The sequence below is a fragment of the Pristis pectinata genome, chromosome 3 (assembly GCF_009764475.1).
Source record: "Pristis pectinata isolate sPriPec2 chromosome 3, sPriPec2.1.pri, whole genome shotgun sequence".
Classification (NCBI taxonomy): Eukaryota; Metazoa; Chordata; class Chondrichthyes; order Rhinopristiformes; family Pristidae; genus Pristis; species Pristis pectinata.
The window spans coordinates 36,959,371-36,971,568 of record NC_067407.1 but is presented as its reverse complement, the minus strand read 5'-3'; the positions used below and the strand labels follow the sequence as shown (position 1 = coordinate 36,971,568).

The 12,198-nt window shown below is 38.8% G+C and overlaps 1 protein-coding gene across 1 annotated transcript in view; it reads right to left on the bottom strand.

Annotated features, from left to right (window-relative positions):
* Window positions 1–12,198, bottom strand: part of dab1a (DAB adaptor protein 1a) — a 105,532-nt gene that overhangs the window by 67,409 nt on the left and 25,925 nt on the right. Inside the window, 3 exon segments of the mRNA XM_052010718.1 lie at window positions 1,651–1,689; window positions 3,036–3,155; window positions 3,385–3,516. Coding sequence (XP_051866678.1) covers window positions 1,651–1,689; window positions 3,036–3,155; window positions 3,385–3,516 — 291 coding nt within the window.

Sequence of the window (12,198 nt, the reverse complement as noted above, 5' to 3'; positions counted from 1 at the left end):
GAATTCCCTTATTGTTGCACTGATGTGGGACTTGAACTTACTACTTTCTGACTCAGAGCCAAGAGTATTAGCAGACACCAATTTCTTGTTGATATGGATGTTGATTTGGATAGAGATGGCCAACCCTCCATGTTATTGATAAATTCAGCCAGCTTGTTCATGGACAGACATCTCAGTAAGCGGGGAAGCTTAAAGGATAATTCAGTTCAGCATATTTCAATCATTTGGGTTACTGCAGCTACATTAGAGTTATTCACCTGAAATTCTCTGATTCCAACTGAAATGGCTAATTTCATTACCCCCAAGAAGGTGTTGCTGAATTGCCTCATCGAATCACTAAAGTGTTGTGAAGTTCTCCAAAAGTGCTATTAGTGTAGAGCTGCAAGATTTGAGTTGATAACAATGAAGAAATGATGATATATTTTTAAGTCAGGATGTCATGGAACATGGTGAGAAATTGCAGTGCCCTTCCCATGTATGGTTTTTGACCACTAACTCACTTCCTTAAGGAAGAGGCCATTAGTTACAAGTAAATCTAAACAATATATCCAACCACAATATACCCACCATATCTGAACTGCGCAACACTATTACAGCGCCAGCAATCGGGGTTCGATTCCCGTCGCTGTCTGTAAGGAGTTTGTACGTTCTCCCCGTGTCTGCGTGGGTTTCCTCCGGCTGCTCCGGTTTCCTCCCACATTCTAAAGATGTACGGATAGGTTAATTTGGGGGTTTAAAATGGGCGGCGCGGACTCGTTGGGCCGGAAGGGCCTGTTACCATGCTGTAAGTAAAATTTAAAAAGAAATTGGAATTTGTTAATTACTATGAACCAGATCAGCAGAACTTGATGTGCTTTGACTAAAGTAAGGAAAATGAGGGTGCTTTATTACTAATAACCATAGAGTAATAACCATTCAGAGGCATGTTTATGTGGAGACTGAATGAAGTTGGGGCAGTTCAGATATGGTGGGTATATTGTGGTTGGATATATTGTTTAGATTTACTTGTAACTAATGGCCTCTTCCTTAAGGAAGTGAGTTAGTGGTCAAAAACCATACATGGGAAGGGCACTGCAATTTCTCACCATGTTCCATGACATCCTGACTTAAAAATATATCATCATTTCTTCATTGTTATCAACTCAAGTCTTGCAGCTCTACACTAATAGCACTTTTGGAGAACTTCACCACACTTTAGTGATTCGATGAGGCAATTCACCAACACCTTCTTGGGGGTAATTAAGGTTGAACAATAAATGTTGGCTTTGCGAGAGATGTCTACAACCCAAGAAAGAATAAGAAAGAAAATAAAATCAAGAGTGAAACAGACTTAAAATATTTTTGAACCTGGTGAATGCTTAATTGTCACCTGATTTTTCTCAGATAGTAGAAGGTTTTACTTGTTACATTCAGATGATTAATTATCTCTATGAGTAAAACAATGTTCCAGTATATGCATCAACGAAAGATTGTGAAAAATCCAAACAAATGCTTTAACCATTATCAAAAAACAATTCTATTAGCTTTCCAACATATCCATTGCATTAATTTAAAATATTTAAATCTCAACTTTACCAAGAAAGCAAATCCAGTCAGACTTATTTCTTTATTTTTAATGATAAACACATCTATCCATGTTATTCAATTTACCTGATAGACAGGATCCTCTACATCTTCCTCCAAAATTGTCTGAATTAGAATCAATCAGAAATGTAAAGAGAGAGGGACAATCAGCACAAGCATCATAACATGCAGTTTGGGAAAGCTGAGGTTACAGAATTTACAAAGTAGAAGAGAAGCAATTATTTATATATTGCATTCAATTAAAATCTTTTATTTCTGGATTAGCAGTTGGAAAAATTTAAACAAGCATAGATATTTTTCATAATTTCACTTTTGTTTCTTTTTGTATGCTCATTATAAGTGATTCATTAGACACCTCCAGATCGAGTAACCATGCTTAGAGAAGGTCAGAATAAAACAAGGCTTCCAGAACTAACCACAAACATTACCTCATGTAACACCAGAAGAAAAATCCCAACTATACTGGTTCATTAATTAGCATTCCATCCCATAGCCTCTGCAAACAAGACTTCCCATTCGATGCAATTTTAGCAATGATCTAAAAAGGACGATAAATTAAGTGTCCTTTCACAGCTAGATCGAGATAATCAGGATTCTTGATAAGTCTTGATAATGAAAGGCCTTAATGTCAATTTTTCAATCTAAGTCCAAGCATTGGGTCAGTGAAAAGCAAAGAAATACAATTAAATATCACTTCCTATTGAAATTTGGCATGAAGTTCACTTCTCTTATGACAGAATCCATTCGTACAAGATCGCTATCATTTTTTGCCACAATTGCATTACTGCCTGGACATCCTGAGTGATGTAAAATTGACTGGAAATGATATGGCAAAGCAGCAGCTTTTACATTTGACTACTAATGTGAAGATTGTGGTGGCAGTGAACACCCGAGGAATTGTCTGGAATGGCACAAACACATGAGAGTGGAGAAAACTGATCTTTCAGACACTGAAGAATTGTAAGTCTTGCCTGGATATTGTGGTGCATTAAAGGAAGCTGTCCCACTTAGGGCATTTTCCAGGAAACTGCTTGGACAGAGGTTATGGATCAAGTCAATGAGGCCACTTAAGTGAAAACAAAGATAGAGTTTATTGGTGTAGGCAAAGGAAAGTATATTTGCTCTTCACTGAGCAGACCTTGTGAGACCATCAACCATGGCAGAAAGCTTGTTTGGCCCCTTCTGTACCCTCCAGGAGGCATTATTTACAGCATTGTGAACAAATGCTGCTTTTTTTGTAGACATTCAATCATTATATGAAAGCCATAACATAAAACACAAGGAGTTATACCTACAAGTCACTATCACAATTATAAATACCCAGATTTAACTATTAATAAAAATAGCTATTATGAAAACAGAGGACAATGCTTTCTAAAAATGATTGGAAAACAGGATGTTGCCAGTTGAGATCATCATAACAGCACGATTGAAAGCATGGTCATGTTTACCTGATAGACTGCCTGTTCACATTGTTTGTCCTTTTGAGCTAATTTTTCCTTCTCTTCTCGAAGTTTCAGTTCATAGATGAGTTGGAAGAGATCTCGTAGATCAAGAATTACAGGTTCAGCCTAGTAGTCAAAATGAAAGAAAATTGGACATAGTCTGCACAATAGAAGATTTTTAACAAGAACACAATCAATTTGGCATCACTTAACTTATGATATATATTATTAAAGGAACAGAGTGTACAACCAATGGTTGTTAACAATTAAACACAATGTTCTCATTATTTTTAGATGACTTGCATTGACATGATCCATAAAAACACATGTTAAAAGTTATAGGGCTTATACTCACTGCCTGGGATGTCTTTATTGCTACAAACCGATGATTTCCTTCTTTGCCACATATATAGCCAAAGGCGCGGTGGTCGGTGATATCCTTAGCAATGTATGATACTTCATGAACTGCATGGTGATGCTGCATAGCCTACAAGAATAAACACAGTAATATGTACAGAAGAAATGCAATATGCCAAAGAAATGCATGATGGAAATTTTGGCCATTATTCAATCATTTAATGTCACCCTTAGCTATACTTATGTGTTGGGTTGCATATTGGTTCCATATTCTTCGCTAAGCTAACTGATGTCTATTTGGCCAGAAGAGGTGAAACACCAATTGGCATTGGCACTTTAGTGCTAGAAGGAAAAAATAAATCCCACTCTTGATTGCCTTTGACTGAACCCCACAAATAATAGGATTAAGCTCAGTCATGATGGCTCTGTGATAATTGTACAACACGAAAATTGTTTCTTTAGCCCAGAAGTCCAAGTACATGTATATCCTGGCCTTGAGCTGCAGACCATTCTCTATCTCATTCTATTAGCCATTTTAACTAATTATCACATTTTGTGTGGGTGATATGTTGGACAAACAATGTGAACAGGCAGCGTATCAGGTAAAAAAAAAACCATGCTTTCACTAGTACCTAAAGAGACATACCCGGAAACCAGCTTCTGACAAGTGAAGAGAAAACTGGAGGGAAAAGAGATGATTATAGATTTTACTGTATGCATTTAATATATCTAGTCATGTTAACTTTTGTTAACTTTTCACTGATGAATGCTAGCTTCTTAGACACTGTGCAATTTTATTTCATTATTCAAGCTTTCTTGAATATTTGCTTTCTGGAATATTATGTTTCTTATACTCTGGTTTTAATTCAAGAAATTGGGTCACATTATCTCTGGTGTGTTCAGCACTTCACGAGGGAGTATCGCAGCCATAATATCCAGTCTATTTCTGGCAAATGAGCAGTTTCTTCATGGCAGAAAGGAACTTATATAGTGATAGCAATGTGGATCTATATTTGGAATTGTACTAATTTCACTAGCTCTCTTCTGGTTTTATCCCAACAGTCCTTTAGCTAGATTATCATTGTAATTCATCTCACGATTTTCATTGTCCATTTAAGCTTTTGGGATAAATGAAGCCAACCATGTTAGAAGGTTTCATTTCTTCTGAATCCTTTAACTGCAGCATGGATTTAAGCAGGCTTTACAAGTGAATTTGGAGCAGTGAGTGAAAATGACCACTGGGTTCAAAGATGAATAATGTCTACTTGGACAAAGAACTGTAGTGTGACTGGATATGGTGGAAGGTGGGGGTGGGGTGGGAAACTGTTGGTGCAGTGGGGGGAAGTTATTTTATTAATGGCACAGCCCCTGTGCTATCCTTCTCCTTTAACAGTTGTTCCACTCTGGAAGAAGCCCTAGCCTAATGAACCAGCAGTCTTCTGCAGGAGGAATAAATCAGCAAATGTTTTCTTTAAATCAATGTTCCAATTAACGCCAATCCCATTAACTGGTGTAGACTATGCTGTGACCTTTTATTTCTGGTGTTAAAATCCTACAGAAGACCTCAATGTTGCAGACGTTGGAGACTTCTTATTTTCATCTTCTTTATTCTTCCATATTTCCAGTGTTATTCAAAATATCTTCCTTCAGCACTAACCTTTTTTTTACTCGACAGAGGCACAAGAGACTGCAGATGCTGGAATTGTTTGTTGCTTTTTACTCAATAATTTAGTTCCTTTTTAAAATTTACCTGAATGATTTACAATATAATATGCTACATTATCTTTTCCTGTCTCACACACTAGAAGCAATCACTCATAATGTGCTTCTTTGAACTGACATTGTAATCAAATTCTGTGCCAAATGACTGGCAAAAAAGTGATTGACTAACAGTAGTACAAACTTACTGCAAAATTTAGAATGTTTTTTCTTCTTAACTGGTAAATAAACAATGACAGTAAGGCACCTTATTGGCAATCCAACTGCTCATTCTTGTCCCTTTGTCTTTACTCTCCCATATACTTTTACTTCAGTTAGGGAACAAATTATCTCCAGGTCTTAAAAAGGTAGATTTTTCAGTGATGACTTCTAAACTTGTAGATTTCCCAAAGCCTACACTACTGGAACAGCTCTGAAAACGACACCATATAATGACAGTATTGTGCCTGTGTGGTGATTCACAGACCCAGTCCTACCAGTCTTTCGAATCTTAAATCAATCCTTTTTTCTGGCCTTACAATGTTATGTGCTGACCTTCAACCTGTGCACTGATAGAACTGCATTATCTTGCTATGAGCTAAGGGTGTTTCCATTATTTACCACATGAAAGGTGATATCCCACAGCAAATTGAAGCTTAACAATAATACAGTGCTTCTCCTGGAGAAGAATGTGAGGAATTTAGGGGTACAAAAGAAGAAATGACTCTCAAAGTGGTAAGAGAAAACAGATTTGGGAGAGATGCACAGTCACTATGGATATAAAACTAAATATACAAAAGAAATGGTGGAGGAACAAAGGACTGCGTATGCTGGAATCTAGAAGGAAAACATTATGATGCTGGAGGAACTCAGCAGGCCAGGCAGCATCCGTGGAGAAAAGCAGGCAGTCAACGTTTTGGGACAGGATCCTTCTTCCGGACTGAAGATAGGAAAAGGGGAAGCCCAATATATAGGAGGGAAAAGCAGAGCAGTGATAGGTGGACAAAAGAGGGGAGGCAGGGTGGGCACAAGGTGGCAAGAGGTAGATGCAGGTAAGAGATAGTGATAGGCAGGTGTGGGGGAGGAGGGGAGAGCAGATCCACTGGGGGATGGGTCAAAGGTAAGGAGAAAGAAAAAAGGGGTGGGGGGTAGAAAAAAGAGAGATAGGCTAGGAAAGGAAATGGTGAACAGGCCCCTTACATTCCTTCTCCCCTATTCAATTATATCACAAGTGATCTGTATCTCAATTTTATTTGCCTCCCCTGATTACACATCCTGTATAAATACCCACCAATATTAGTTTTAGCCAGTAATACAGAGTCAGAAAAGTGCCAAGCCTTCAACTTCATCAGGTAAATGGGAGGGAAGCTTTCTACAGTCTTGCCACTGGGGAAAAGCTCAAAATTTAGATTTGAAAATACAAAATGAATCTAATCACCAAATTTCCATCCTTGCATGAATAAGCAAATAGGAAGGGAATATTGTTAAGGTGGCCATAGTAGAAGTGAAGAACAATGTAAATTCATTGTAATGTACTTTACTACTGGGTCTATGGGTAAACATCAGAAGGAAGAACAAAATGGACATACCACCATTTATAAAGTTGGGTGTTTTCTTAGCCAAAAAAATTATATAGCATTGCTCCCACACTACTGTTATTATTTCTGATGGGTTTTTACCAGAAATCTACTCAAAGAGAACCTCCAAATATTTCCTAAACTCAGAGAACAGGAATCAACAACTTGAAGTGGCTTTTCTTTTCTCTCTATTGTCACTGAACACTTACTGAAGGTGAACACTCATGCTGTGGAATCTTTGAGATAGTGACATACTGGATGGTAATGGGGAGAAATCTGTCTCTGCTACTGGCACTAAATGTGTGCAAGAATATTTGTCACGGGTTTGTAGTCACCTGCTGCACATATGATTCCACCAAAGTCGGAGGAGCTAGATCTGTGGAGGTGAGTAAACTCAGCAGTTGTTGTTCTCGCATGTTAAGCATTAGTGACCAAAGACGAGTTTCTCCCTGATGTCAGAAAGCTATTCAACTGGGGATGCATCAGAATTCTATTATAACGGAAAGATCAAAACAATGCAGATACTGGAACTCTGAAATAGTAACTGCTGGAAACCCTCAGTGGGTCAGGCAGCATCTGTAGAAAGAGAAGCAGAGTAAACATTTCAGGGCGAACCAGTTTTGATAAAATGTTTTTGACCTGAAACAATAGCTCTGTTTCTCTTTCCACACGTTCTGCCTGATCTGCTGAGTGTTTCCAGCATTTGTGGTTTCTGTATCAGAATTCTGTCCTTGCTTAACATGGACATACATTTTTCAGGAGGGTTTCAACATAATGATCAAGAATGTGAGACTGAAAGAATTTTTCATTTTCTAGCTTAGGGGCACAACTGCAGTGTCTAATGTCTGCAGACTGCTTACAGGGACCCATTCTGGTCTAGACAACAGCTTAGTACCAGAATGTGTAACACACTTAAGAAACAGGGCCATGGAGAAAACCTGGCAGACAACTGTTCCCATGAAGGCTGTTCTATTCATTTATTTGTAGTGTTCTACAAGAGGCTTTGGAGAGAATTGTAAAAGCTGATATTTATATGTTTAAGCATCTACAAAATACTCTGTTTCCTTTCTCTATATGTATTTGTTTCAGTGCGAGTTATAAATGAATGCTATGTTATGCCAGTCCTTCATCATCATAAACTGCTTTCTTTAACTTCCTTCCAAGTAGGCTTTTTAACATGCAGGGATACAATTCTGCCAAAGTTTTATCATGTAAAAATAACTTCCAATTATGTTAATCATACCAAAATTAATGCAATAACAGTGTAATGACACAGTTTGAACCAAAATATCACTGTTCTTTGCCTTTGAAAAAATTGAGATCAGATAGCAAAAAGGCTCAAATAGACATTAAATCTTCATATCTTCCCATCCTCATCAGGAAAGATAGGGAAATTACTTAGTTTCTTACTTACTCTTTCTGTCAGCGTGGGGCTGTATATGGTAGACTGGCATGCAGTGATGTATAAAGACAAATCATGTCATTCATAAGAATTCAATTTCATGATTAAAATAAATGAATCTAGGTGGTTGCATGAAGCAGGATTAGAGGCAGTACTGTGGAAAAAAAAATATTTTTGAATGCACTTCCTCTTAATTTCCCATTCTGAAAAGAAGGAATGGTGTTTGGTTTTGTTCTCCTCTGTCATCCAAGGGTTCTGAGACAGGTTGTGGCACCCTTGTTCCATCTGCCCGTTATTCTTCCCTTATGTGGTTCCACCTATTACCTACCAGCCTTTGCCTCGACCCTTCCCTCTCCCCTGCCACACCTGGCTCCATCTGCCTAAAAAGTTCTTTTTTTTCTTTTTGTTTCCACCTATCACCTGCCAGTCTAACAGTCCTGCTCCAGGTCCATCTGCCCATTAATTCACCCTCGTCTGGTTCCACCTATAACCTAGCAGCCTTTACCCTCCCTCTACAATCTCAGTCCTGACGCAGTGTCTCGAATTGAGACACTGACCATCCCTTTGCCTCCACAGATGCTGCTTGACCCACTGAGTTGTTCCAGCAGTTCAGATTTTGCTCCAGATTTTCCAGCATCCGCAGTCTCTTGTGTCTCCTGCAGCACCCTTGTCTCTACTTTAACTCATTCAATGCAGACCAAGGTGGGGTGGAGAGGACTGTGAAGGAAGTGGGGAAATAGTTATTTGTGGGGGAAAGGATGCAAACAGGGATTAAGTGGGTGTGAAGTTAATAAAGCACACCAGTTTCAAAGTGTGTTTTAGCCAGCAGGTTTGAGCTAATTGCTAATTACCATAATTTAAATGTGCCTAGGGCTGCTAAGTAGGGACCTGCAGGTTTAATGTTCAAGCAGTGATTAGTAGGAGCTTTCCTGGAGTGTTATTTATAGATTCCAATGAAAGCACGGTGTACTGGCAGAAGGAGCAGAACATTAGCACTTGTCAGGGTGACTCAGGATTTAAAGAGAAGGACATGCAGCTTCTTGGATAAGGCAGTGGACACCCTAATGGTGAAGCCACAGTTGAGGAAGAACGTTGGTAGCCACAAGGGAGAAAGACACCCCACAGCTCTTACATCATGAAGAATCTCAAGGAGATAAGATAAGCTATCTTTATTAGTCACACGTACATCGAAACACACAGTGAAATGTTCGAGTGTTCTGGGGTCAGCCCGCAAGTGTCGCCAAGCTTCCAGTGCCAACATAGCATGCCCACAACTTCCTGACCCGTACATCTTTTTTTTGGAATGTGGGAGGAAACCGGAGCACCTGGAGGAAACCCACGCATACACAAGGAGGACATACAAACTCCTTACAGACAGCGACCAGAACTGAACCTGGGTCGCTGGCATTGTAATAGCGTTATGCTAACCGTTACACTACCGTCAATATGCCTGTCAAGTCATACAGTTAAATTCACCACTTTTCCCTTCCTGGACAAACAAGTGCACAAAGCAGCAAAGAAAACTGTAACATTAGACAGAGTCAATATGGTTTAATAAAAGGATAAAATAGGCATTTAGACAGGCACATGAACAGGCAAGGGATGGAGGGATATAGACCATGTGCAGGTAGATGGGATTGGTTTAAATTGGCATCATGGTCAGCACAGTTATCATGGGCCAAAAGGCCTGCTCCTGTGCTGTACTGTTCTGTGTTAAAATAAATCCATTGTATAAATTCATTATCAAGCAATCAAGTATCTTTATGTAGAGATGTTATGTCAGGGATGGAACTATATGAAAGCAGATTATCATGAAAAATGAAGAAGAAAGTCCATGGATCCATGTCTGAGCAGAATTCCCAGGTGCAGTCAGCGACACTCACGGGCTGCCCCCAGAACACTCTACGCAAAAGATGCATTTCACTGTGTGTTTCCATGTACATGTGACTAATAAAGATATCTAATCTAATGTCTGCAGCCTAGGGACAAAACAGTATCAGGATCTGACTGATATCGGACACTGAATGTTGCCTTCCCGGTTAATTGGCAAGTTTCAAGTATCCAGCATTTATTCAGCTCATACTCATTATGAAAATTAGGCAAACTGTGGAGATATTTAAAGTTCTATCCCACTTTGTAACTGGTGGGCATGAACCACACACTACATTTTTCAACTCAGCATTCTGACAGAGTAAAAACACTGGGCTTGAGTTAGAGCTGGTCAGGAACACAATGGTACAACGTGGGTTGCAGTAGACCATAAAGTCTACAAAACTTTCACAGAGGGCAGTGAAGCTCTGAAATTCTCTAGCCTGGAGGCTTATGGAGGCTAGATCATTAAGGGCATTTAAAATAGGAGGTAGAAATTTTTTGAAAGAACAGAGAACCGAAGGTAATTGGGAACTGGCACAAAATAGGAGATGAGACATGGTCATATTGACTGGCAGTGTAGGTTTGAGGGGCTGAATGGCTTACTTCTGCTCCTCTTATGTTCTTGTGAAAACTACCCAGAGAGGTTAAAGCATGCTGTAAGCCACTTGAAAAGGATTTAGTGGGTGTGGAATGTGAGGGAGGCATATCTGACAATGAGTACAGGGCATAACAGAACCTGGAGTAAGAAAGTGGAAATCAGCAGCAATTGCCAAGTTATTTGAAATGGGCAAAGGGGGTACCAGGAACCGAAGGGATAGTAAAAGACTAGTACAAATTGTAGGAAAGAGACAAAGACTATATTTTCAGATTGACATTAACCATGCTAATTGGAAAATCTCCAGTCTCAAGGATTGCAAATGAAATTCCCCCAATATAAAATAGTAGCTCTGTGAAAAGGGTCATTGTGTGTTGATTATAGCACCAGCTTTTATATGATCTTTTCCTATGCAGCAATCTTTATTCACAAAGGTGAGTTCTTTACTTCTGAAGATTACAATTGCTGGCTCCTCCTCATCAGGAAACTTAATGATAATGCCCCCCCTCTATCCCTTTATCCTCCAGCTACAACCCCCTGAGTTATCTGTGCTCCTCTAACCCTCCCAATTATCCCAGAATTAAATGGCTCAGGACTGAAATTCCTTTCCTAAACTTCCATTCCTTCCTTTAAAGCACACCATAAAACCTACATCTTTGACCAACCTTTTAGGCATCTGCCCTAACATCTTATGTGACTGGGTGTCAAATTTTATTTGATGACACTTGAGTTGTTTGCTACATTAAAGGTGTGTTCTAAACAAGTTATTGTTGTTGAATAGTGCATCTAGTAAAATAGCAGGGTGTACAGAAAAAAATGTACTCATTGGAATTCCATTGGTTACTGTGTACTCCGTCTTCTTCCTGCAATCTTCTCGTCATCCCACTCCCATTTATCCTGATCGTTTTTAGGATTTTGTGGTTTACAGGATTAAACTAGTTAATGTGGTTCTGGCCAGTATATTATAAATGCCTTAAGGTTAATCTTTCTGTGGATCATCATTAAGTATTAGTTGAAAATCCAATTATTTTCTAATATCTTGGTGACAATTATGCTAAATTGCAGACAATGAACTTGTGAGTGTTAGTAATTGGGCTGAGATTAATCTCACCTGTTTCATAAAAGACCAATGGAAAATGTCACATCTGTTTTAAGTGCATCTAGGTCCACATTCTGCAAGGGAGAGGGTAGTGGTCCAAACCAATGTGCAGCAATATAATCTACCCAATCTGATATTATCAAGTAGATTGAAGGCCAGTGCTTCGTAATGTGATAAAGCAAATAATATTTCATTAGTAGTACATGAAATCCCCTATGGTTTTAGGATAATACAGTGTAATAAGATAAGTGTTAAATGAAATTAGAAGTCAAGGTGAAATAAAATAACATATTATGTTCAGAGTTACAGGGATGGCCAATTTGATGAATATGATAATTCAATTCTTTTATGCTTCTCTGGGATTCATGCTTAGAAATGGAATCACAATGTGGTGATTTTACAGACAACTGAAAATTAAATTAACCCTGAATACATCGCATTTGCGATGTTTAAGGGCTAAATTGCTCCGACTGGATACATCTGTTGTGAGTCATTCCTGCGACCCCAAATCAAATTCCATTGGATGACTTTGTTCCTTGTGCAATGATCCTTTCAGGATTTCTCAGGGG